Raw genomic sequence first — 27,753 nt, 5'->3', positions numbered from 1 at the left:
ACACTTCCCATTCATTTCTATGGGAGCCGGCATGCCAGCGCTCCCCAGAGAAATGAATGGACTGCTTTTTTCCATTCATTTCTATGGGGAGCGCTCGCATGCCGGCTCCCATAGAAATGAATAGGAAGTGTCCGGCAGCCCTGCTGTAACGCCGGCGTTCCGTAGTGTGAATGCCCCCTTACGGTGCCTTTTATGTATGTATGGAAGTGGCACGCAGACTTTGCCGCCGCTTCCATCCATATATAAGGCGCACTGGACTATAAGCCGCACTTACGATTTCTGAGGAAATCGTAGGCTTTTATGTGCGCCTTATAGTCCGGAAAATACGGTATGTTCATTTTACTATTCACTACAGATATATCCTGTTCATTCCTGGTGTATCTAGCGCAGGAAAAGTATTATACATCTCTTTCTATGGAATATATGTTCATTCCACTAGAGACTACAGATATATCCTGTTCATTCCTGATGCATCTAGCACAGGAAAAGTATTATACATCTGTTTCTATGGAATATATGTTCATTCCACTAGAGACTACAGATATATCCTGTTCATTCCTGGTGTATCTGGCACAGGAAAAGTATTATACATCTGTTTCTATGGAATATATGCTCATTCCACTATAGACTACAGATATATCCTGTTCATTCCATTTCTTTTAAACCTAGAAAGCTCACTAAATCTTTATTTTACATCTTTCCCCATTGGTAATAATGTTCATTCTTTTTATTTATTCTTTTTCTTCATTCTTTTTAGTATGTCCCTACGGCTCTCCATCTGTTGCAAAACTACAACTCCCAGCATGCATACTTGCTCTGCTGTTCTTGGAACTCCCATGGAAGTGAATGGAGCATGCTGGGAGTTGTAGTTCCACAGCAGCTGGAGAGCCGAAGGTTCCCTATCCCTGCACTAGAGCAACACAGCTTGTGCCCTACTCCTCCCACACGTGACTGATCACATGGTCATGACGTCATCACAGGTCCTTTAGTTTCGCAGGTACTGGCAGCATGTTGTCTACGCCAGTTCAGGATGCTGTGGGGCAGATTGTATTGCCGGGTGATGTGCTCTTACTGCCAGGCCAGGATGCAGATGCCCCTCTGTCCCTATCAGCTGCCTCCTCAAGCACAAAGCGGATGCAGGTGTTGTGTGGGCCCGGCCTGACGCGCCAGGGAGAGGACCTGCAAGTAACCAAGTGTGGACTCCTCAGACATCGGGAGCCGGCAGTGTACTGGGTGGACTCACAACAGAAGAGGGTAATGCTCTCTGCGCCGCGTGCACTACATAGTCTGTGTGTAATCTGATTGCTTCTCCCCCCCCAAATACCACGTGTTTAGTATAGTGTTGTCACGTGACGTGAATGTCTCCCATTGAAACCTAGAATAGAGTGGTTTAAATCAGGTGTGTAGTGGATCCAGTAGGTGGCGCTGTCTCTGTGCCCCCAGCCACCCCATTATAGCTAGCATACAAGGTTCCTCAGCATTTTCAGGTTTTGCACTATGCCACTACAACCCTAACCCGCCGGGTTTGACGCCACCTACTGGACACACAGCATATTAGGTTTTACTCACTCCAGTCTCCCATCTACGTTGAAACCTCTGGGATGCTACTTTCACATAACCAGGCCTTGCAGAAGCATGAAGCTATACCCTTAACCCTTTTCTGCTGAAGCCATTTTTTTTTAATCCCCACTTTGAAAAAGTGCATACATTTTAGTTTTTCTGACCACAGAGCTGTATGTTGGCATTATTTTTTGTGGGAGAGATTATAGATCCTGCTGGTACAATTTAGTGTTCTGTAAGATGTACCGAGAAGCTGCTAAAAACCCAAACAAAAACATTCAGGCTGATGGAATTTCATAAAAATAAATAAAATTGCATTTGCCCCATTTTCTAATTGGGCTTTGCTTTTATATGTTACCTATATCCTGGTTGTTGTTATTACGTTTGCCATATGGGACAAAAATATTTTTATGTTTGTAGTTCAGGCATGAGGATGACTAATGCAAAGTTGTTTTTTTGTTTTTTTTTATACAACAGACCTTTTTGGGGATGGTTGCAATATCCAGGACCCTCACCAAGTTTGAGAACCAATTGGCCATATCGCAAATTTAGTGGTAAATCGGCCCCGAGACACACAGACAGCCAGAGTAGTTCATCTCTCCCTGGTGTCTACTGGTGTGCCCTGAGACATGGAGTATTGGGTCCTGGCATATCAGGGGTGGAGAGCCCTCTTACCATTGTGTTGTCAGAGGGTTAGGATTATGTAAGGCCCCATTCCCACGGAGTAACGCGCCGCTCATTTAGACACCTAAACACGTGTCAGAGCGAGGCGCTTCATAACAGATCCCAATGACTTCAATGGGTGCCGGCTTACGCACGCTACACATTGAAATAAATGGGTTATAAAGCCTCCCATGTGTAGCGCACATAAGCCGGCACCCATTGAAGTCAATGGGATCTGTTATGAAGCGCCTCGCTCTGACACGTGTTTAGGTGTCTAAATGAGCAGCGCGTTACTCCGTGGGAACGGGGCCTAATAGTGCTATTACCTTGAGTTATATAAGGTAAACTGGAGACTTGTAGGATTGTAGGTGATAGCCTTACTGGCACCACATATAAGAAAAGTCCATATCCATATAAAACAGGACTATAAGAATAAGCCACGCCAATATTTTGTTTAATTGTCAATACTGTGTGTTTTCCAAACCACCTTTTGTCAAAAAGCACATTTGGGGCAATTGCATGTCATAAAATACATATTGGCATGTTTTGTTTGGTGAATAAATTCTAGTTAATCCCTGAGGAGTGATAAAGAGGGGACTTTAACGCTCCAGTTCCATATGAAGCAATTTTAATATAATATGCTTTAGGGACACCTAATAAGTTTTATTTTACTTTACTTCCACTGCCTTTCTCACTTACCCTCCCCCTTCCTTGTTCTTGTGTATGCCGCAGTGGTTATATATGATTTTGTATGTTTAAAGGTGAAATCCTGCAGTATCGGCTGTATGTACCAGAAGTCACAATTTTTGCAAGACTGAGAGCCTCTATGTGAGTCTCTCATACTAACATCTGTAACATACTGTAACATCTTACCTGACCAAGACTTCTATGATAATGGAGGAAAGCAGAGATTAGGGTACAGTTAGACATAGAAGCATATACAGAACACACATCACACTGCAATAATAAGTCTAGAAAACCATATTAATGCGCCTCTGTTTTCTTCAGTATGTTCCGGTGAAGGGGGACCATGTTATTGGAATTGTCACTATGAAGTCTGGTGATATTTTCAAGCTTGACGTTGCAGGCAGTGATCAAGCCTCGCTATCTTTTTTGGCCTTTGAAGGTGCAACTAAAAAGAACAGACCAAATGTGAAGGTGAGTCTCCACCATGTAGCCTTATTAAAATGATGTTAATAAAACTTTTTTTCAGAAGTACAACCCAAAGGTTTCTGACCAGCGCCTATTGATTTGGAAAAGTACATGGTTACAATATACAAATCACCCACAGGTCTGTTAGTCAAGCCCATACACAAGCGATTACTGCTGACAGTAAAAAGCCAACACAGCCGATATTGGTTGTGACTAACGTTAATTGATGATTTGCTCTATAGGACGAATGTTTGTAGGTTTATATGTGATTGATCGTTTGTCAATCACTCAAAATCTGCTACTCCAGCAGTTTAAAATTTAATATGTATGGCTTCAGATTTTCTATCCTCCTATACAATACTTAAATTTCTGCAGCATTTGGGGAAAAAAGTAAAATCTGCATCCATTTGTCTTGTACTGTATTTTGCTTAATCTGCAGGTAAAATCTGCAGTAAATTCTCCACATCTGAGATTACTCTTACAGGGCAGGTGTTAGTGACCTATTCATGTTACCACCAACAGCCAGATAAACATACACCTTGAATTTCCTATTGACTTTCTGCTTGACTTCAGAGCACTGTTCAATAGCTTGGTTCCATGTGGGGATATTAGAGCGTACCTTTCAGACATGCAGTTTAAATATTCAATGGGAAATTGCTGACTGCCTTAACAACCAGTATTATGTGTTAAAGGTCATATAGGGTCTTTCTAGGACTTTGCTTTCAATTAGGATATCCTACCCAGAGCCAACATCTGTTAGAACTGCCCACTGAAAGTCCAAATTGTGCTCATTAAAATCACTGCATGACCATTGATCTCCGTGTCTTTGCATTGAGGAACTTTGGTGTCTGTTACAACCATTGATCTTAAGAGTTTTCTGCCTGCTAATATCTTGTTTATGGAAGTTCTCAGTTGTAAAAACCTTTTTGATCATCCTATGGCGGGAAGACAAGAGGATTGCAATGACAGAGAATGAGCCCAATTTAAATGTGATTATTTTTTTGAAACATCAATGTTTAAGAACAGCCTACATGTTAAACTGTAGCATTTAAGGAGGCGTTCACACTACCGTCGGTGTCCGACAGCTAGTGTCCGATGCTAATGTCTTGCGCGGACATTAGCATCGGACAGTAGCTGTGTCTGTTACATTTTGCATTGATTTAATGGGACATCGGGTGCGTTCTTCTATTACAGTCCGTGTCTGTCCTTAAGTGTCCGTTCACAAAGATGTCTGATTTTTCAAGCGGACAGCAAATCCCTACATGTAGGTGAAAAACATGGCTAGCACACAGTCACGTGCATGAGGCCTAACAATGGGTTAATGGAAAATATCCATCATGTGTTGAATCAGAAGCCCATGCTTAATAAAAAGGCCTAAACTCTACTCCCTGTCAGTCTATATTATTCCCCGTAATGCCTATTGTGAAGTATGTTTTTCTTAGACCGCCGAATTGTAGAATTCATTTATTCTTCTTCGCGAATATGTATGAATAAATTGATAAACTGTTTAATACTTTTGTTTTATATATTAAAAAAGAGGTGTTCCCCACCACAGTCTGAAATTTTATTTATGTAGTTGTCCGTTTATGCATGTGTTTGCAAAAGGAGTAAAAGAAGGATTCCCAATGCAGAGGTTTAAGAAAATCCCCTATTTGTACCACCCCACTAAAACCAATCATAAAAAAATAAAGTATTTTTTAAAACTGACATTTCAAGAAAGATAAAGGGCCTTTAAATGTTTTCTTTGTGAGCTTTGTCTCTAACAATAATTATATAACAAATATATTTTTGTGTTGCAGGTTGGAGATCTAGTCTATGGCCAGTTCATTGTTGCCAATAAAGACATGGAGCCAGAGTTGGCATGTATAGATGGCTCTGGGAAAGCTAATGGGATGGGAGTCATTGGACAAGATGGCTTCATGTTTAAAGTTTCCTTGGGACTTGTGAGAAAGTAAGTAACTCCACACTTATATTACACCTAGCACGCTAAGGCTTTGTACACACTGGCACTGTCATTGCTTTCATTTGTAGTAGAATCTATGTCTTTTTTTAAAGTGCCCCTGACAACCGCATTGACTTACAATGGAATGGCTTCAACAGAAAGTATTGTGTGCTTCTTGCTACCAAGTAAAGGAAACCCTGTTGAATTGAGAGTACAAGAATGCAACAAGCCAGTCTCTGTTCTGAATCCCCACATCTGCAGTACAAACTGTGGCAGTTAAGATTTATGCATAATTATACAAAGTGTGATACTTAAGACTATTTTTCTTTTAAAATTTAAGTCTCACAAAAATCACTTTCAAATTGACTTTCATCCGGCAGTTTATCGCGCTGTACAGTGTGAGTGGGGAGGAACGCCCCCTCCCCTCCTGATAATACTTGTCTATGGACGAGCACTGTGAGCAGAGGGAGGGGGCGTTCCTCCCCACTCACACTGTACAGCGCAATAGGTGCTGCTGTGAAGAAGAACGTACCTGACTGACTGTCAGGAACGCCCTTCTGACTGTAAAGAGCTATGGTACCGGGACCAAAAGATCTTTACCCGGGGCACAGATCGGGAAAGCCAACAGTGCACTGAATTCAGCACACTGTTGGCTTTCCAGCAGTATATAACTCTGCCTGTGCCCCAAACCATGAAAGGTCCTCTTTAAAAAAAAAAAAAAAAAAAAAAAAAAAGCAGTTACACCACGGACCCAGTTATAATCAATGGGGTCCATCGCTCATTGTTGGTCTTTTGTTTCAGCGGGTCCATATATCTGTGGTTCTGGATATAATAAATATCTTATAATATTTCACCATCTACAAATCCATGATGGTTCAGTAGACTATCGTAATCAATAATGTGTACAGAAAGTATATAACATCCAGCCTCTAAACAGGGAATCCATGTGGTTTTATGGACTGCAATGTTTACACTAGACTGTAGACAAAATGTCTGTACAGACATAATAGACTAATTGACTGAAGTTCTTATGACTCTATGGTGATCTGTGTTGCTGTAGTGGGTCTGTCAGAACATTATTGATGGTCACTTTACTGCTATCTAAATTAGCCCAAAGTGTAAAAATTAAGGAGCTAAATGATATGCGCTGCCATTTCAAGTTCTATTCCTTTCTCGCATGGCAACCGTGTTTCTCCGAAAATTTGACAGGGTCTTATGCTTTTCTCCGCAAAAAGGTCTAAGGCTTATTTTAGGGGTAGGTCTTATTTTTAAGGCACCGAAGCGAGACACCCGAAGGGTGGGGTTAACACCTGCACCTGGTCTCCGCTTCATGGGTTTCCATCTTCTGCCCGAGAAAGTGGACAGGAGCCCGAAACTGAGCAGTCAGAGTCCGCCCGTGAGTGTCTTCTGGTCTCTGCAGCAAATTTATTTTTATTTTTTTTTTCAACCAGATACAAAGTCCTGCATGTCTGCCTGTGTCCGGTTAAAAAAACAAAAAAACAAAACAGTTTTGCTGCGGAGACCAGAAGAGGCTCACGGGCGGACACTTTGCAAACCCATTCAAATGAATGGGTTTGAAGACTGACTGCCGGTTTGCGTCTCCTGTCCAGTTTTTCGGCCAGAAGACGGAAACCTGCAAAGCGGAGACTGGGCGCTGGTATGAACCCGCCCTAACTTACATTCACAATTGAGGCTGCAGTTTCAGTGGGTCTTTAACATACTTATTGGCACTTTCTCTCTCTACTCTGTGTGGTAGTGGCACTGTGCCCCCTCTATCTGCTCTCCTTTATGCCAAAGGGAAGGTGCTGTAAGAGAGTGTCTGCATCTGTGGGAGTAAGCAGGGGTGGCACCTGACATCTTGTCACATAGGTAGCGAAGCCCACAGCAGAGTAAACGGCTGTGAGTTGGGACCCAGGAACCAGCACCCCAGAGGCACAAGGTGGGACTTAGGAGCGGTTGATCAGTTATTTGCCCTGCGAGAGGTAGCGGGGAACTTTTCCTGGATGGTTGGGAGCTTACAATATGCCTATTGTCCATCTATGTGACAGAACCTGACAAACTAGGGCTTATTTTTGTTGTAGAGGTTATACTCCTTTCCCCCTTTTCCTTTTCATGGCCTACTTCTGTTCAGTGCTGTTGGGCAGACATCTGCTTCAGATTTCTATATATTTTCTAAGCAATCGTAGTAGGCAAAATCAAAGTGGAATTTGCCACTAATTTTGGGATGGAATCCATCTCAATGTTACTGACTAATTCTTCAAATTGAACAGTTTGCTGCTATGATGTAGCAGGCAGAGAATCTGTTAAGTTGTTTACTAGTTGGCACATTTTCTACAATTATTAAAGGTCATTGGTCTCTTAAATTGTGGCACATCTGATGCCAGCAAGCATTGTAGTAATAGTGGTGTAATACCTGCCAATCCCTATGAATCTGCCACTTTGACTTCATTTGCTATTGAAATTTTTATCTCCGATGAGTAACCGCTTTCTTCTTTTCTTTCTCCATTTCAGGCTTTTAACACCTCAGAATGACATTATGCAAGAACTTATGAATGTATTTCCAATGGAGTTAGTTATTGGCATGAATGGAAGAATATGGGTTAAAGCTAAAACCACCCAACAGACTTTAATAGTGGCTAATATTTTGGAAGCTTGTGAATATTTAACTGCAGCACAGAGGAAACAGGTCTTTTCAAAGTTCTCTGATTAATGTATAAATCAGCTCAACATTAATGTTCTAAATACATTTTTTTAATAAAGTAATATTTTTATTATTTTGACTGTACACTTAATTGTATTGACTTTCATAATTTTATGATTGGTATTTTTGGTTAATATTGCAAAGTTCAGGTAATTCACAGACCCCCAAGAAGCAATTGCAACTTGTGAAGAAAATAAGATATAGCTCACTAGTTGTAGGTAAAAAACGTAATTTTTGTAGCTGTTGCAAAATCTTTCTAGATGAATTAATTGGGGAACACAGCACCATGGGTATAAGACTGGCCACTAGGAGGCTCGACAATAGGAATACAAAAAAAGTGTTGGGTAATACCTTCTCCATAGACAGTAGGTTAATCAGATTGTACAAACAGCAGTTGGAGAAGACTAAAGCAAAGAAAGCATCAACATGGCCTGAGCACCCAAAGACCACAATCCAGAAATTAAAAAAAATAAAAAAAGCAGAGGGTGGGATATGTTCCCAAATGAATTCAATGAGAAAGGGATTTTACTGTAAGTACAAAAATCCAGTTTTCTCGCTAATATCATTGGGGGACACCGCGCCATGGGATGCCCTAAAGCAGTCTCTGAGGGTGGGAACAGAAGTTTCTGTTCCTGGGAACCTGGACTAAAAAGTAGAAGCAAAGCATGGACCTCAAGAGAGCTACCAGGAAGAACAAAGTCAGAAGGCAGGAGAGCTTCCCTGGAGGCTGCCAAACTTAAAAGGATTCTACCATTAAAGTACCTTTTTTTTTTCTAATGAACACGCCGGAATAGCCTTAAGAAAGGCTATTTGTCTCCTACCTTTAGACGTGGTCTCCACTGCGCCGTTCCGTAGAAATACCGGTTTTAACCGATATGCAAATGAGCTCTCCGCAGCAATGAGGGCGGGTCACAGCGCTGAAAGGCCAATGAGCGCATCCCCATTGCTGCCAGAGAGCTCTTTCCTGCGCCGCCTCCTTCTTCTGCAGCAACTCCGCCTCTTCTGGCTTCTCTTGCTCTTGTAGTTCGATACAGGAGCATAGAGAGGCCACCCCAAAATGGCCGCCGGCCAGCTCCTGTATTGAACTGCAAAGAAGAACAGAGAGAGTCCCAAGTCTGACAAAAATGAGGTATGTCCTCAAGGTAGATAAGCGTAGGGTTCTCACTTGAACTCCAATGAAGTGATGCTAAAAGAAAATGAGGAAGGTGGCATTGAAGTTCAGGACATAGAGTTAAGGGACAGTGTGCATCCTGGGATGCCAGAACTGGACCGTGGGATAACTGGAAAAGATCTCTGTACCTGAGAGGCTTGTGACAAATCTGTGTGGGAGAAAAGGCATACTTAGAGCAGGGAGGAAGCCTGAATTGCCTAGTCAAAAACAGATCTGTCTTAGCAGAGGCAGGAGGAACAGGAGAGTGCCTGAAGAAAAGAGGTCACTACTTGTAGGAACCAGGAGGATGAAGATTGATGGGATAATGAGTTATGGATTTGGTGGTGGGGGTTCCCTTAGTGCACAAACGGGCCTGGGGGATCATGGTTCCCTGGGGAAGAAAGATATAAAAGGGATTGTGCAGAAGAACTATAGCAAGACCTATGATGTACAGTAGGAAGCAGCACTAAAGCAAATGGGATGCGGAAAATGGAACAAAGGAATCAATGAAAGACAGGAATACACCTAACTCCAGAGATGCCACTGATAAGCAGATATTTCATCTGGCTTCTGGAGACAAAGCAGAAGGGCTTTTTTTTTTAGGTCCAGACTGGATCTAAGAGAGCCATCTCACTTGGGAGCTGAAAAAAACATTCCACCAGAAATTGACAGTCCCTGGTGAAGGGAGGAGTGGATGGCCTAGAAGAAGGTCAATGCACAAGACTTCCAGCCAAAAAAAAAAAAAAGAGATGAGCATTCCATCAAGGATCCAAAGTGTCGCCAAGCAGGTGGGCCGTAGCTCCTAGTAGTCCAGCTGTCACCCCTGCCACCCAATATCGCATCCCAAGCAAGCAAAGACCTACATGCAGTGGAGGGCTTGAAAGGGAGAAACCCAAGTTCTCAGTTCAGGCATGCCAAGAGTGCCTGGCCTGAGCGAAGTTCTTCTAGAGTCCTTGGTGAGCACCTGTCTGAACAGAATGAGAAGATACCAAGTTCCCTGACTGTGGGAAGGGGTCAGGAGGTGGCAATTGGTGTCTGGGAAGGTTTTGTGTAAGTAGGAAAAATGTTTCATCTGTGATCTCTCAAGGTCTATTGCGTCCTCCAGATGTTTTCAAGAGCATACTACCATCAAAGGGGCACCAGCTGCCCAGGAACAGATTTGGAAAGATTAATGCATGGTTTATCATAAAACTTAACTGCAGAATCTGGGAATAGTTGCAAGGCCAGAACAATTCCTTAAAAGGACGACCTGAAGACGTGGCAGCAGAGGAAAGCAGGGGGCCTTTAAGGAGCCTACCTAACCTAGGGGCTATGTCCTACTTCCTGTAGAACATCTGACAGTCTGAAGGTAGACGGGCACTGCTGTCAGTGTGCTGGAAAATGACTGGAGCTGACCTCAGTAGAATGAACTGAGAAGAGGTCAAAGAAATCCTGCTGGTTGCTCTGCAGAACTTTACTCCTTGTATTGCCCTCCCGGAAGCCTGCCAAAAGACTGGAAGGGGCTAAAAAGATCCAGGAAGCTTGGAGTTTGAGTTAGCTTAGTCAGGCAAAAGCCAGGGGACTAAAGTAGAAACTTGTAACCAAAAATGCGGCACCCCCAACATGGGGAATGCCTGGGGGCTCTAACAGGAAGGAATCATCCCTGGACAAGTGACTTCACTGAGACAGAAGTAGTAGTGGAGGAATAAGCCTTTTCCAAGCTAAAATATTAATGACCTATCCTAATGATAGATCACCATTAAATTGGTAGTGGTCAAGCACCTCCATGGATCAGCTGGTCTGAGAATGGAGCAGGAAGCAGGTAACTATGTTCTTTGTAGAGTGGCCAAACTGGGTTACTACAGATCACCTCCAATTTATTTCAACAGCAGCTAAGTTGCAGTAATCTTGTTTGACCACTACACTGAGCTGTCTACTTTCTTCTCCAATCTCTGTTTATCAGCTGTTCGGAACCGCTAATCAATGGTGATACTGGGTGTCAGACCACCATCAATCAATCTAATAATAAAGGGGTTTTCCAGCCCAAATACTTTTTTTTTTAATTTGATTACGTATACAAATCAGTATGTGAACTGTTGTCAGACACCTGGACCCTACACAGATCAGCTGTTGCAGCAGCCTCCAGGTGCCAGAACATGTTAGTGGACAGGAAGTATGTGCAACACCGATCTTATAAAAGTGGTATTATATAGAAGTGGTGCAGAAGTCCTGTCCACTGCATAGTGGTGGTTCTGGGGAATTGCAGAGCTGCTTCTACCGTGTTTCTCCAAAAATAAGCCCTAGCTAGATTTTACAGTTTTTTTTGGAGTATGTTTGAAATATAAGCCCTACTAGTTTAATCCCATCCCAACATCTGCCATGCAATTAGAGCGGACACTGGGTTCTTAAAGATGGTGGCAAACCCAGAGTTAATGCCATTGTTGGGTGTGCCAGCCTCAATACTAATGTAGATAATGTTCCATAGACTGCGATGATTGCAGGTTCAAGCTCCCTAGGAGGGTTTAATGGGAAGAAATATATATATCTATATATATATATATTTTTTTTTTTGTGCTGAGAAATCCCCCCTCGGCTTATACTCGAGTCAATATCAATGTATAGAATCTCCCATAAAATAGTGGGAAAAAAAAAAAAAGCTTTAAAATAAATAAAATGTAAGTTCTAAATCCCTCCTTTACCTAGAATACATGCAAAAGTAGAAAATGACTGTGAAACACATACACATTAGGTATCCCTGTGCCTGACAGTGCCCAGTCTACTGAATATAGGGGATCTGCAGTGCTCCTGTTCTGTCGGGAAGGGGTTAATAGCAGCACTGCAGATACCCTATATTCAGCCAGACTAAGTTCCAAGTGGGGGGGCAAAAAAAACAGTCCTCAAGCTCGGGCAAGGGGCAGACAGACAACCAAAACACCCCCTCCCCTTCCCCAGCATCTACTGCACCCAAAAACTCCGACCATTTTAATTTTTGAAATTTTCCAGTAGCTGCTGCATTTCCCCCCTCGGCTTATACTCGAGTCAATAAGTTTTCCCAGTTTTTTTGTGGCAAAATTAAGGGCCTCGGCTTATATTCGGGTCGGCTTATACTCGAGTATATACGGTAGATAGATGAAAACAAAATGATAAATGTTCAAGCCACCCAACTTTCACTAGAATACTTATAAAACTAAAATATTACTGTGAAACACATAAACATTAGGTATCCCTGTGTCTGATACAGGGAGGGGGGAGGGAAGTGCCGAACTGCCGTTTTTTCAATGTTTTACCTCGGAAAAAAAATTAAATAAGCAATAAAATGTGTGATTGCTGTTCATGGAAAAAAATTAGACCTACCCCTGAAAATAAGCCCTAGCTCTTTTTTCCAGAGAAAAAACAAATATATATATATATATATATATATATATATATATATATATATATATATATATATAAGACGGAGAAACACGGTATTACTTCTATAGAACTGGTGATGCACACACTTCCTGTCAACTAGCAGTTTCCAGCACCTGGATGCTGCTGCAAGCAGCTAATCTCTGTAAGACCAAGGAGGATAGCTCATCAGGATGAAAAAATGAGTTTAGGCCTTAAAGAGGACCTTTCATGGTCCGGAGCACAGGCAGTTCTATATACTGCTGGAAAGCCTTGCCTTTCAAGTTTGCGTTTCACTTTTATTTGCACCTGTAGGTGAAACTGATTCATTATCACTAAGGCCGGTTGCAGACGACTGTGTTGCAACCGACCGGCTCTGAATTAAAGGGGCTCTATCAGCAAAATCCTGCTGCTAGAGCCCCACATATGCGTGCATAGCCTTTAAAAAGGCTATTCAGGCACCGTAAATGTTAAATTAAACTACCCCCCCGTTTTAAAATAATAACTTAAAAAAGAATGTTCTCTACTTACGGAACGTGCACCCTGGGCGGGCATTCAGGGTGCGCCGTCTTCTTCCCCACCTCTTCTTCCTCTGACGTCTTCGGATCCCGTCCTCCTCCGGCGCTTGCTCGCAGACACTGATAAAAAAAAATAGCCCGGGTGCATGCGCAGTAGCACGCGGCTTCTACTACGGCTACTGCGCATGCGCCCGGGCTATTTTTTTTTATCAGTGTCCGCGAGCAAGCGCCGGAGGAGGACGGGACCGGAGGACGTCGGAGGAAGAAGAGGCGGGCAAGAAGATGAAGACACACCCTGAATGCCCGCCCAGGGTGCACGTTCCGTAAGTAGAGAACATTCTTTTTTAAGTTATTATTTTAAAACGGGGGGGTAGTTTAATATAACATTTACGGTGCCTGAATAGCCTTTTTAAAGGCTATTCACGCATATGTGGGGCTCTATCTGCAGGATTTTGCTGATAGAGCCCCTTTAAAAGCACAGGGGAACATGGGGATATCCCCTGTGTGCTGCCCGTGCATGGGCCGTGCTTCTGCGGCTCCTTTAATTAAATTTTATTTTACTTATTTGTAGGGTTGTGTTTGGGGAACATTTTTGTAATTTTCTTTCTTAAAGAGAACCTTTCACCGATTTGGGCACAGGCAGTTCTATATACTGCTGGAAAGCAGACAGTGCACTGAATTCAGCACACTGTCTGCTTTCCCGATCTGTGCCCCGTGTAAAGAGATAGCGGTGCCGGTATCGTAGCTCTGTACAGTCAGAAGGGCGTTCCTGACAGTCAGTCAGGTACGTCCTTCTTCACAGCAGCACCTATCACGCTATATAGTGTGAGCCGGGAGGAACGCCCCCTCCCTCTGCTCACAGTGCTCGTCCATAGACGAGTATTATCAGGAGAGGGAGGGGGCGGTCCTCCCCGGTCTCAGAGCACAGAGCTATTGGCGCTGCTTTGAAGAAGATGTACCTGACTCATGAAAGGTCCTTTTTAACCCTTGGACGAAGTATCATTGATGCCCCAAAATTTTTTTAATGGCTTTGCATATCCCAACTATTTTACCATGTTTTTTTCAGGACAAGTAAGGCTTGAAATAACTAGTCTTATTTGTTAAATAAGTTGAATAGTAGAAGGATGGTATGAAATGTGAAAAATTAGAATTTTGCTGCTTTTACCTAAAGAAAAATTGTGTATAGATAGATAGATAAATTATTGCATGTAAACATATGACAATTTGCTTTCCTAGTTCTGATCACAGGGGCTACACGTCAATATAGTTTTTCAACAAAAATAGGTTTTATATTCATCACGGCTTATTTTCTGGACCCCTGGTCATGTGTAAATTACCCAGTAGTTTACTATAATAGAGGGCTGTAAACTCTTGTCTAACTGGGCTCCTTGCTGAGACTGAGCAAACATCCAGGAAGTAGGTGAAGGAGGGGCAGGCAAGAGAGCAAGTTCTGCTACCACAAAGTAAAAGGGAAGCAGTGCGATGCGGTTTTGGAAATTGCAGCATGTCAAATATACCTGCAGAAACACCAGCGGTTTCCCCATAGGTATAATTGAAACAAAGTCCGCAGAGAAAACTTCTGCGAACTTTATCTAAAGCTCCGCGGGAAGAACCTCAATGCGTTGCTGCCGCAGTTTTTTTCTGCAGCTTTTTTGCTGCAGGACGTCACGTGGGGCCTTAGCTTTACATTGGTTTTAAATGTGTTACTAATTTTGTGGAACAACAAACCATTTAGGGACATAAATCAATTATTTTTGCATCGCCATCTTCTGAGATATGTGACAATCTTATTTTTCAGTTGACAGAGTTATTTGATGCCTTCTTTAGCAGGGTGTTCTGTAAAAAACAGCTCAGTTGTCAGACTGAGCAGGCGGGAGGCTCATCTCCTATGGGTTAAAGCAAAATGAAACAAGCATTGATAAAAAAAAAAATATTTATCTTCAAAATAAATGATATTAAATAAATAGGAAAAGAAAACATTAGAAAAGTTATTTGAAAGAGGATTTCTTTTCTGGTATAATTTCGTCTTGAAGAACAAAGCCCTTTCCTGGTGACACTCCAGCTTTCAGAGCTTCTGGCCAGCTTTGTGTTTCATGGTAAGTGCGTAAAATATCGAAGACTGTGAAACAGAAAAATGTTATATATCAACAGTAAGAATATCCTATACAAATCAGAAAACAAGGCCGCATGCAGGTAATAAACCTTTTAATTATACAAACAATAACATTTATTTGCTGAAACAGGACAACCAGTATCACAATTACTAATCTAAACCTTTCCATGGTTAGAATCCCTAAAACTAACCCTGTTCATGCTCCCACATCACAGGATACGAAGCCTTTTCGGACTGTAACTTTATATATCCAGGCACCATCTGCACTGGTGACAGCTCATACATTATAATTTATATGTGTGATGAAAATAACCTTCATCACAAAATCAGCTGGACCATTGTATAAGCAATGCTAGCTCGTATGCTGTTTCTGTCACCCCCTCTACCTCATAGAGTGTAAACTGTTGCAAGCAGGGCCCTTGGTCCCATTGTGTGCTTTGCATATTTTAACTGAATCACGTTCTGTATGAAATGAGAATAAGTTGTCTGAAAAGTTAGTGACCATTTAAGATAATGGTGGTCTCATGTCTCCCTAGAAACCACTATAAAAATGGGAAGTTATGATTTCTATTGTAAGTGACACTAATGCTGAATTTTACTGTAAGTAGCCACCTTGGGGTAATCTGAAGACCATAAGAGCTTTTTTTTTTTTTTAATTGAGATTGTGAGCCCCATATAGGGATCACAATGTACATTTTTTCCCTATCAGTATGTCTTTGGAGTATGGGAGGAAATCCACACAAACACGGGGAGAACATACAAACTCCTTGCAGATGTTGTCCTTGGCCAGGAGTCCAGCAGTGTTAACCACTGCACCACTGTGTTGCCCCTAGAAAGATCTTTTGTCACTCACCTTGATTTATAGCCAGTATCTCGGAGTGGAAGTTTTTCTCATTATCTTTCTTAACCATGTATTCCTTTATCGGAAGCCGAGCAGTTTGAAGGTCATTGTCTTTAGCTTTTTGAAAAGTTACTTTCTAAAAAATTGTAAAGTAAACATAAAAATATGCATTACACATAGTTATAACATAAATGCTGCAGACTAGCCACAGTCACAGCTTCAAGTTTATGTTAATTTTTCATTATTGCTGTGGACAGAAAGACCAGTTTCTAGTTGGATCATAGGCTTCTTTAATGTAAGTACACTGCTCAAATAACACATCCTAGATCTGAATGAATGAAATATTCTCATTGAATACTTTGTTCTGTACAAAGTTGAATGTCATGACAGCAAAATCACACAAAAATCATCAATGGAAATCAAATATATTAACCAATGGAGGCCTGGATTTGGAGTCCCCCCCAAATTAAAGTGGAAAACACACTACAGTCTGATCCAACTTTGATGTAATGTCCTTAAAACATGTCAAAATGAGGCTCAGTAGTGTGTGTGGCCTCCATGTGCCTGCAGCGGCGTCTAGGAGGTTCACTCTTAACCCTGCAAGGACATATACACCCTTGCAGTGTTAAATAGGTACACGATTTCAGGGAAGAGGGTAGACAGCCGTTACTAAAACCGGACCTCATATAGCAAAGGCGGGGGTGGTTTATTACTGTCCCTAACTAACCCAAGCGCTGTGAGCACAGCTATGGGAGGTACCATTATGAGTGTCTACTTCCAGTCCCGCGATCATGTGATAATTCAGGATTGGGGATTGCATGAACTGCTGGGTCATACAGCACGCAGATCAGCTTTGCCGAAAGTAATAGGAGGCTGCATTCCACCTGTAGCGGGGGCTATTTCCCGAAAGTTAAAATACCCCCGCCCCTCCAAAGGTCTATTATGACCCTATGGGGGGCACAATGTGTTAAAATAAATGCATAAAAATACATAAAAACATCACTACCACTCCCACATTACAGTTCTAGTCCCGCCCCAGATGACACAATAATGTCACGTATGTAAAAATTACTGTAAAGGAGAGAAAAAACCATTTAGATTAGTTTTTTTTGTAGCACTTTGTGCTTTCTTTAAAAAAAAAAAAAAAAAAAAACCCCATAAAAAACAGACATGTGTATCCTCCTTTTTGTTACTGATCTAGGAGAAGTAATTTAAACTTTTTTTTCTTTTTACTTTATTGTTTTTTAATGTAATTGCATTGAAATGTATTGTAAAATCCCAATACTATAGGCCCTGGTTGTCATAGCGACTGATCGCTGTCCTGAATCTCATTCGAGGGAACAGCAATCACAGGTAAATGGTGCCTCATTCGGGTTTGACCAGGACATCTGAAGAGTTAATGCAGGCAATCAGTGTGGGAACTGATTGCGGGCATTTTTTTTCCATCTCCAATGTATAATAATAAAGTGGTGACTATGCCAGGCGATCAGCTTCTGAGCGGCCACCTTGTTTTAAAGGGGTTGTCCCATAACAAGGATCCTATCTATACTGCTAGTTTATGTGGATTTAAGACTTTTGGACTTGCTCTCGGGGGAAGGGGGGGGGGGTTGGGGGGAGGGGCTGGGAGCAGCTCTGAGCTGTTTGAGAAGCTCCACTACTTAAATGACACAGATAGGGGAGGTGAGAGCTCTGGAATTTCTGAGCTCTTATCAGTCGGTTTAATTGAATTTGGCTGATAAGGGCTGAGATAAGGAGTCCGTTACCTCCGTATGTAATCCAAACTGACTCAAATCCAGCTCTGCTACATCAGCTTCACACTGTGGTAATTCATTTATAACCAATCCCGTGCAAGTGAAATCCCGTCCACCTATGTGCCGAGAAAAGCAGGAAGTGAAGAGAGCACAACAGCCTGTAGGTTGGTGAACAAGTGTCATGGGAATACCCCTTTAAGTCCTGGCATCCACCATCTCAGGAAATAATTAACAGAAAGTAGAATCATAATAAAGGAAAAATAAACCAAAAATGAAAAAAATGTTATAGCCCTTGAAACTGCATTCATGAAAAAAAACCTCTAAAATGTATCTGGTCCTGAACCAGCAAAATGGCCTGGTCCTGAAATTGTTATTTACATACCTTCTGAACACTTTCATCCACAAGTCCTCCAAGAACATACACTTTTGTAGGATCAACATCTTCTAAGACTTGAAAGAAAATTAGAATCAGACTTAGTTTCCATTTTTTGTGATTATTTGAAAACAAAAAAATAATCAGGAAATACATGTAATACGGTAGGTAACAACGATTTAGCATTAAGAAATATTAGACAATTCCATTGCCAGGAGTTGATTGGTCTCACGAAAAGATATTTCTACATGAAGTTCTAATTTTAGCAAGAGCCATATGGTTTATAGGCCTCCTTCAATTTCTCAGTGGGAGAAACTGGTGAATGGTGTCCATCCAGATCATGGCAGCCATGAAAAATTCATCCAGGTGTGGGGGGCAATGTGTTCATCCCCTTTAACAATGGTACTCTCTGGCGTCCTTTTGACTGTGTTTGTCATGTTAAAATGCTACCTGCCAGCGCATGGTGATTCTAGCCTTCGAGATAAGTGATCAATTCTATTCATATGCTGTTTGAGTATTAAAAAGTCCAAATCAAAATCAAAATAAATAAAAAAAATTAAGTTTAACCCCTTGCCAAAATTCACAGTATCAGTATGGAAAATGCTGTGACTTTAAATATGGGAGCTGAGTGGGTGCGATAGATAGAAGTTCATCCTACTTACCATGGTCAGAGTCAGGAGTGAGATAAACTATTGTCTCCAATGGAAACAGATCAAGAAAGCTATTGTCTGTGGACTCAACCTGAAAATATAAAATCCAAAGCTTTATTACTTTATAAAAAGTATTTCAGCCAGTCTCAAAAAAGTGACTAATAGCATATTTTCAGTGAACAATGGTAAGCACAACTATATACATCCTATTGTTTTACAGTAGGAGAATTTTGGATGATAATAAGGAGACCTCTGACCATACAAATAGAAAAAGCAGCAGAAAAGGTGACTTCTACTATATAGTTAAGGGATAAAGTAAATTCCTCATCTACGAAAACACTTTGAAACCAATATTCATAAATTATTGTTCTACACAATAGAAAGGTGGAAAGAGCTCTCTCCGTTAATACAATAGACACAAACTATGTACCCAGTATAATCTTTCAGTGCTCATAGTAGTCTAAACGGTGCAACATTTATAAGCCATTCTGACTACTAAGAGTACAGACCTGTAGCAGCAATATGATGCCTTGTGTAGGGCAGCATATTAAACTGTCAGACTCCTTTAATGTTTACCAAGTGCTGGACATAAAAAGTATTATAGTTGCTGCTCATCACTTAATGATAGCCTTCACTGATACACATAGTATAACAAACTATTAGGCCATGTTTACATCACGGACACAGCTTCATTGGCAGACACTTGCTGCACCTGACAGACCGTACTGTTTTTTTTTTGTTTTTTTTTTTAATGTAGATTGTTAGCCCCACATAGGGCTCACAATGTACATTTTTCCCTATCAGTATGTCTTTTTGGAATATGGGAGAACATACAAACTCCTTGAGGATGGTTTTAGCGGGATTTGAACACCAGGACTCCAGCACTGCAAGGCTGCAGTGCTAACCACTGAACCACCGTGTGGCCTCCCCCAACAGACCGTACTGTTGTGATTGATTTTACTGAACAGTATATGTCACTGTAATGAGAAAAATAGCACTGAATACTGCACTATTTTTCCATAAAAACTGACAATATCTGTGATAGTGCCTAGAGGATGAGTGAGTAGTATTCGATCGAATACCTCCCCGCCATAGGTATCCGTGTAAGCGGTCGAACAACAAGGGATTAAACACATTGAATATTAGATGCGTTTAACCCCTTGGTGTTCGGCCGCTTACACCAATACCTATGGCGGGGAGGTATTTGATCGAATACTACTCACTCATCTCTAAGGGTTCATTCACACGGAGTAACGTGCCGCGTGATGTGGCACGTATACGGCGTGTAAGACTTTGCGCGCCGTAAAAGCTCCCATTGATTTCAATGGGAGCCTGGCGCGCAAAGTCTCACACGTCATATACGTGCCACATCACGCGGCACGTTACTCCGTGTGAATGGACCCTAATAGTGACTCCTAAAAGGGCTTCTAACCCAGACGTGAGCAAAGGATAAATAGCATGTAGCATTAGGTCAGGATAGGTTTTCATCTTGCAAATAAATGATCCCAATCACTGACAGCAAGAACAGACCTCAAAGAACAGTGAAGATGATTAAGTTTAATGCAAGCCTAGAAAATTCCAACAAGTGCTGATCTAAACAGTTATAATTCAATAAAAGGAACTTACAAGATAATTGACAAATCCGTCATTCATTCTCACACATTCATCATATAAAAGACTGTGTTCTACAAAACCTGTCAGGAACAGCCAAAATGGTTTTGCAGCTTTCTTGTTTGACCCATAAAGCCTTCTGATCTGAGCAGCAAGACGACTTATCTCCTGGAAGTTCAAAAAATTACAAATAAACATAAGAGTAGATTTTTTCCACAAATTACATCAAATAGCACAAGGTCGTTGCCTAAAACTAATAGAAATGCTGGTGACATGTCTACAGTAAGCACCCTGTAATACGGAAAATGATGATGTGATCTGTAAAGCTCCTGGAGGTTTAGTGTGGTCGTCTCTAGGTGATGTACATTAAGGCACAGATTAGTAAACTGCTTGCAGAGATTATCTATTAGATGGTCCATCTAAATTCCTAGTGAAAAACTAAAGATTTTACTAGTGGCTTGATGCAAGGAATACTGAGTTCTCTGAATCTGGGTTTGCTTTCTGATCTGCTGGTGGTAAAAATATGGCGCAAATGAAAAACTGTATGAAAACAATGCAAAACTGGTGTTACCTTCTTGCTCATGTGATCCGTCATACTCAGGTCAAGGCAAAGTCTAGGACCAGAATTCTTTGCTTCTAAGAGACGTTCTTTGGTTAAAGCTTTTAAAAACTTTTTGCTGTGCTGCTGTTGGTCAGAACCTGGAAAAAAAAAAAACTGAATCACAAGAAACTGTTTGGTGCAGCCAGGATATGGCCATGCCTGTCACAGAACTGATTTTCATCTGTGGTCATGCACATGGGTTGCGATGGCATACCAAATTGTGTGCTCTAGCATAAGCAGCCATGACCCATAAAAAAGATATGCTCACTAAACCACTAGCTGCCCCTACAACAACATATAATCTCAACAAAAGACTGCACTGGTGATACACCCCATTTAATAACGGGTAAAGGAGTTGTATGGCCCCAAATTGTACTTCCTTACGGATGACCTATCCACATGATCATGGGTGGTGAAAGCCGGTAATGGTCAGGTTAAGCATGCAGCGCCACTCCTATACAAGTAGTAGTTCTGCTGCACTGCTACTATTATTTCATGCACATGGAAGCTGCTAGAACAGACAATGTGTGCAGGATCTGGGTGTCAGACCCTGACAGTTCACACATTGATGACAGGGCCGGGCAACTGCTTTAACGCTTTACAATACAAACACAAACGGCAAAAACGTAGACATAGGTATGTATGGTCTCTAATTGCACACATGCAGCATATTCACCAAATGTGCACTGCAACTGATGTACTTCTTCACAAAATGCGGGTTATATATTTACATGGCCAAAATTTCTACCTTACTGTCCTATATCTTGATCTACAGGTTATACAGAATTCTTAGAAAACACCAAGAACATAGTAGCCCACAAATGTATAATAGGATCATGGATGATGTATATTACCTGCACTGGCATCCACACAATGCTTGGCTTTTCTTCTGTCTTTTTCCTGTCTTCTTTTACTTTTTTTGGCTGCCACTATTTTTTCCCAGTGTCTCTGTTTTCGTATTACATTTCTCTGAGAATTGCAACAAATGATATTACTATATATTTCTAAATAAGCAAACCAGTCCTGCTATTATGGCCCTTGCAAACCACCTGGATTGCACTGCAACACAGGGATAACTAATGTGTGTCACAGTATTTTTTTTTTTTACTTTTACACTTTACTTTTGTTCTAGGAAGAGGGCTATTTGAAAGAGGACCTTTCACCACTTGGGGCACATGCGGTTTTATATACCGCTAGAAAACCGACAGTGCGCTGAATTCAGCCCCAGGTGAAGAACTATCGGTCCCGGTATCATAGCTCTTCACCGTCAGAAGGGCGTTCCTGACAGTCAGTCAAGAATGGCTTTCTCCACAGCAGCGCCTACATAGCTGTACTGTGAGAACGCCTCCTCCCTCTCCTCACAGTACTTTTCCATAGAAGGGTACTGGGGGGGGGCGTTCCTCCCCGCTATAGACGCTGCTGTGAGGAAGGGCATTCCTGACTGACTGTCAGGAACGCCCTTCTGATGGTGAAGAGCTACGGTACTGGTACCGATAGATCTTCACCTGGGGCACAGATTGTGAAAGCAGACAGTGCACTGAATTCAGCACACTGTCTGCTTTCTAGCGGTATATAAAACCGCATGTGCCCCAAGTGATGAAAGGTCACTGTATTTATTAGACCCCCCTCGTAGTCTTGAAACCCAGGGGGTCTGATCACTAATGCAATGCAAGTGCTGTAATACTGTGGTGGATGTCGAGAAGGGATTAAAGAAAAAAAAAAAAACTATACACCTTCTCAACCCCCACAGATCCAGAACAGAAGTATTAGCTTTTCCTGTCAGTCTTTGTTTACAAGCAGCCAGTACATGAACACTGCAGCCAATCTTCACCATACTACTAGCATTACTGCTCATTGCTGAACCATAATACCAGCAAGTACAGCATGTGACCACCAGCGACTTTAGGCTGAGGTCACATGTAGTAAAGTGAAGCGTGTTCTGGCGTGATTTCAATGGGAGTTACGAGTGTATACGCCGCGTAATTTTGCAGCCGCAAAAATACGGCCTCAAAATTACGCAGCGTATATGCTCGTAACTCCCATTGAAATCAATGGGATCTTTTTGAGCGCGCAAAATCTGACACGCCGTATACGTGTCAGATCACGCTCCACTTTACTACGTGTGAACTGCACTCTGTGTAGTCACTGGGAAAGGTAGTTGAACCTAGTCCCATCCACTTGAATGGGACAGGGCTTGCAGCCATTTTCTAAACGTCTTTGCTTGTGATTTGTGAAAACATCATTGAGAATGCGAAGGCTATGGAGGCTGGACACTTACCGAGCAACAAGCTTGGTTTTCCGGAGTTCTTAACGCAGGTTCATCAGTATCCAAATCAATATTAAGTAAAGGAAGATGATCTAATAAAAAGTTAATTTCTTCCGAAGACTCCTTTCTGCTGTCTGCTCCATCACCCTCCATTTCAACTGGAGAATTTACTGTCTCATGGCAAATACTGTCATCAGCAAGTGTCATCATGTCACCTCTGTTGGACTTTTTATAGATACTTTGTAAATAGTCTGTTAAAAATAAACATTTAGATACATTCATTATTATTGATGAGCAATGTCAAATAATAAGGGCTCGTTCACACAGGGCAAGAGGGTTTGTTTCCGCTCACAGAAAAAAGAAGTGAGCTGCCCTTTCTGCAGGCGGATTCCGCGGCTGATTCAGCGGCGTCCGCCTCGCGGCAGCACCCTCCGGACTAGGCCCATTCATTTGAAGCCGCGACAGTCCCGGCAGGTGCATTTTGGTCCTATGTGACGCGGCTTCCTCCGTCAGAATCAGGACCAAAATATATGGTCCCTAGCCCCATGTGAACTAAGCCTTAATGTATATACTATATTTCTACAGTCTGCATACATATACACTCACATTCCAAGGTTTTATGGACCTGTTTTACTCTTTTATAAAAAATAAGGCAACATCACAGTGATCTTATCATGGTGGGTTTACTACTCTGAGGCTAGGTTTGTATTTGTCGTGGGACCCAAATGACGGAGAGCCCAACCACAAAAACAGAGGTTGCCTGCAGACCTCATAGACTATAATAAGGTCCACCGGGTGTAGGTCATTTTTTACTGAAACTGGTGGAAAGAAAAGTCCTACGTGCAGCCCTTTCCTCTCTTCTAATTGTCGGTGTAAACTGGTACAAAGTCTCTTACGGAGATTCAGAAGTGAACGAAGCCTGAGCTGACAAATGAGCAGAAGGCACGTCTAGGCAAGGAAATTGTAGCATCACAAGATGCACAACCAAAGATCACCTTGAGACACCTGCACCAAAGCAAGTTAATGGTTGAACCGTTTTTGCCATGACTGCGTCCGAGTCACGTCAAGTTGGTGCTAAACATTTTGTTGGCTGGGGCTACATGTAGCAAAACACAGCTAAAAAAAACATTGTGGAAAAAATACAGTGGAAAAAGCAATCTTGCATGCATTCCCTTATAAGTCTATGGGGAAAACATAAAATTGTCACTGGGAAAATAACCATATGACGTTTTTCACGTTCCTGAGTCTCCTGGTATTGCACATGTGACCGTCAGTACAGGACGTGGCCATCTCCATCAGTCCCATACAAGAGAAAGGCACTGAGGTCGCGCATGTGCACTACAGCTCCATTCATACAGACAACTCCTTATTCCATACTGAGTGTGATAGCCATTTAGATGCGGTAGGTCACAAGCTACACTAACCGCAGCACCGCACACCCGGTATCACAGTATAACGCATCAGATCTATCCTATGTGAACTCACACCAAGACTGCACATCACACCTACACTCACATGATCACGTCCGGACTAGAGAGTCTCCTAGTAGCTATGAGGTCATGGGAAGGGGCGAGGCCTCGGGGAGGAGGGGGCGAGGCCTGGGGGAGGAGGGGGCGAGGCCACGGGGAGGAGGGGCGAGGCCACGGGGAGGAGGGGCGGGGTCTCCTGGTATCAGCTCTGTTTTCAATACAGGAAGTAGCGCATGAGTAGTCAGGTCTAGAAATGAGCTGTTCTTGCTGGGTGTGATGTCACGGAAGGGGCGGAGTCTCCCGAGTTACAGCTTCGTGTTCAGTAAGGGCAGACCACGTGTTACTGCACCTGCTCCATTCTAATGTGCGCCGTAGCCGGGGAAGTGAAGGGTTTAGGGAATGAGTGTTGTGAGGGATGAACGGGCACTAGCGATATGCTTTATCCGGGCCTGAAGGAAACACATGGTGCTCTTCTCTTTACACGATGGGAGTTGTAGTGTTATTTACATGCAGCTGAAGGGCGGTGAAGTAGCCATGGTAGTTGGCACAGTGTACGTAGAAATAGTGATATGTCCTTGACATGCTGGTGGGTTTAGTAGTGATGTTCTTCAGTCCCTCCAAAATCACTACTGCTCCATTCAGCCTCTCCAACCTATATTGCTATGTTAAAGAGTTCCATGGGACTTCATGCAAAAGGGGATGAAGGAAGAGTGATGTTTACATGGGACTGTATGTGGGAGGGAGCTTTACATGGGACTGTATGTGGGAGGGAGGGAGCTTTACATGGGACTGTATGTGGGAGGGAAGGAGCTTTACATGGGACTGTATGTGGAAGGGAGTGAACTTTACATGGGACTGTATGTGGGAGGGAAGGAGCTTTACATGGGACTGTATGCGGGAGGGAGGGAGCTTTACATGGGACTGTATGCGGGAGGGAGGGAGCTTTACATGGGACTGTATGTGGGAGGGAGCTTTACATGGGATGTATGTGGGAGGGAGGGAGCTTTACATGGGACTGTATGTGGAAGGGAGTGGACTTTACATGGGACTGTATGTGGGAGGGAGGGAGCTTTACATGGGACTGTATGTGGGAGGGAGCTTTACATGGGACTGTATGTGGGAGGGAGGGAGCTTTACATGGGACTGTATGTGGGAGGGAGGGAGCTTTACATGGGACTGTATGTGGGAGGGAGGGAGCTTTACATGGGACTGTATGTGGGAGGGAGCTTTACATGGGACTGTATGTGGGAGGGAGGGAGCTTTACATGGGACTGTATGTGGAAGGGACTGGACTTTACATGGGACTGTATGTGGGAGGGAGCTTTACATGGGACTGTATGTGGGAGGGAAGGAGCTTTACATGGGACTGTATGTGGGAGGGAGGGAGCTTTACATGGGACTGTATGTGGGAGGGAGGGAGCTTTACATGGGACTGTATGTGGGAGGGAGGGAGCTTTACATGGGACTGTATGTGGGAAGGAGGGAGCTTTACATGGGACTGTATGTGGGAAGGAGGGAGCTTTACATGGGACTGTATGTGGGAGGGAGGAAGCTTTACATGGGACTGTATGTGGGAGGGAGGAAGCTTTACATGGGACTGTATGTGGGAGGGAGGAAGCTTTACATGGGACTGTATGTGGGAGGGAGGAAGCTTTACATGGGACTGTATGTGGGAGGGAGGTAGCTTTACATGGGACTGTATGTGGGAGGGAGGTAGCTTTACATGGGACTGTATGTGGGAGGGAGGTAGCTTTACATGGGACTGTATGTGGGAGGGAGCTTTACATGGGACTGTATGAGGGAGGGAGCTTTACATGGGACTGTGTGGGAGGGAGGGAGCTTTACATGGTGCTGAGTGTTGGAGAGGACTGAAGAGAGTTCTGTTTACATGGGACTGAATGATGTAGGTCTGTGGAGTCTGTAGTCCAAGTCATTGACTATTTTTCCACAGCCTGATTTAGACACCTTTATAAATAGCTGACATTTATGGCCAGTTTTTTTTTTTATTTTTTTTTTTAACTCCCTGCCTCCAAACCCCATAACTTTTTCATTATTTTTCACTTCACGGAGCCATATGAGGACTAAGGCTGGGTTCACACAGAGTTTTTTGGCGAGGATTTTGATTAGGAAAAAATCCGCTTCAGGAATTAGGAAATGGTTTTTTTGAAGCAGTTTTTTTACATGAGGTGTTTTTTTTTTCCTCCAGTACAGTGTATGGAGTTTTTGAAGCGGTTTTGAAAATTATGCTAATGGAGAAAAAAAACTAGCAGAACACATTGAAATCAATGGGAGGCTTTTTTTTCAGCGCCAAATTTAAGTGCTCTTTTCCTCCGTGTGAATGGACCCATCAAAGTCCATTGGGAGGCATTTTTTGGATCCGGTCCAAAAAACTCAGTGTGAACCCAGCCTTATGGTATGTTCATATGACGGAAAGCTTTTCTGCCGTGTGAACTCTCCGCTTGGGTAGCCACGATGGAATGCTGATGCAGTACATTGACAGTCCGTCGCTGCATCCCGCTCCTCATTTAGGCCCGAAAGAATGGGCCTAATTGGGAGTGAGTCACAATCCGTCTGCAAAATAACTGTGTGAACTAGCCCTTAATGTTTACAAGACAAATTGTTCTTCATAATGGTAACCTTTATTATATACAATGTACTGGGAAGCTGGGGAAAAAAATTAGAATGGGGGGAATTGGAGAGAGAGTGCATTTGTGTGATTTTCGCACAGGCTTTTTACGGTAACCTTTGCAGTCAAAATGACATGTCATCTGTATTCTATGTTTTGGTACAATTCTGGGGATACCAAATTTATATAGCTTTAACCTTTTAAAAATTTCTAACACCTGTTCAGTTTTCTTATATTTCTGTGTATGGGGATACATAGGGCATCTTTTTGTGAGGGACCAGATGTACTTTTTAGTAATACCACTTTGGGTAATGTCTATCGCTTGGAACACGTCTTATTATAATTTTCTCAGAGATGAAAAACAGCGGTTTGGCACTTCTTCGTTTATGAGCAGACA

The 27,753-nt window shown here is 42.5% G+C and overlaps 2 protein-coding genes across 2 annotated transcripts; one reads left to right on the top strand and one right to left on the bottom strand.

Annotated features, from left to right (window-relative positions):
• The first annotated feature begins 975 nt into the window (after positions 1 to 975).
• On the top strand, positions 976 to 8,048 carry EXOSC3 (exosome component 3). Its single transcript, XM_075263869.1, has 4 exons — positions 976 to 1,254; positions 3,232 to 3,381; positions 5,175 to 5,326; positions 7,829 to 8,048. The coding sequence occupies exons 1-4, from the start codon at positions 1,009 to 1,011 to the stop codon at positions 8,025 to 8,027; spliced, it is 747 nt and encodes a 248-aa protein (XP_075119970.1). The 5' UTR covers positions 976 to 1,008; the 3' UTR covers positions 8,028 to 8,048.
• A 6,991-nt stretch (positions 8,049 to 15,039) lies between these two features.
• On the bottom strand, positions 15,040 to 23,508 carry TRMT10B (tRNA methyltransferase 10B). The gene is made up of 8 exons (XM_075263859.1): positions 23,274 to 23,508; positions 21,850 to 21,964; positions 20,966 to 21,093; positions 20,410 to 20,562; positions 18,796 to 18,874; positions 18,143 to 18,210; positions 16,022 to 16,145; positions 15,040 to 15,174 (listed from the first exon to the last, which is right to left on the bottom strand). The coding sequence occupies exons 1-8, from the start codon at positions 23,469 to 23,471 to the stop codon at positions 15,044 to 15,046; spliced, it is 996 nt and encodes a 331-aa protein (XP_075119960.1). The 5' UTR covers positions 23,472 to 23,508; the 3' UTR covers positions 15,040 to 15,043.
• Between the last annotated feature and the right edge of the window lie 4,245 nt (positions 23,509 to 27,753).

This window comes from Leptodactylus fuscus, chromosome 1, assembly GCF_031893055.1.
Source record: "Leptodactylus fuscus isolate aLepFus1 chromosome 1, aLepFus1.hap2, whole genome shotgun sequence".
Lineage (NCBI taxonomy): Eukaryota > Metazoa > Chordata > Amphibia > Anura > Leptodactylidae > Leptodactylus > Leptodactylus fuscus.
The sequence above is the reverse complement of the archived record's forward strand: the minus strand, read 5'-3'. Positions and strand labels throughout refer to the sequence as shown.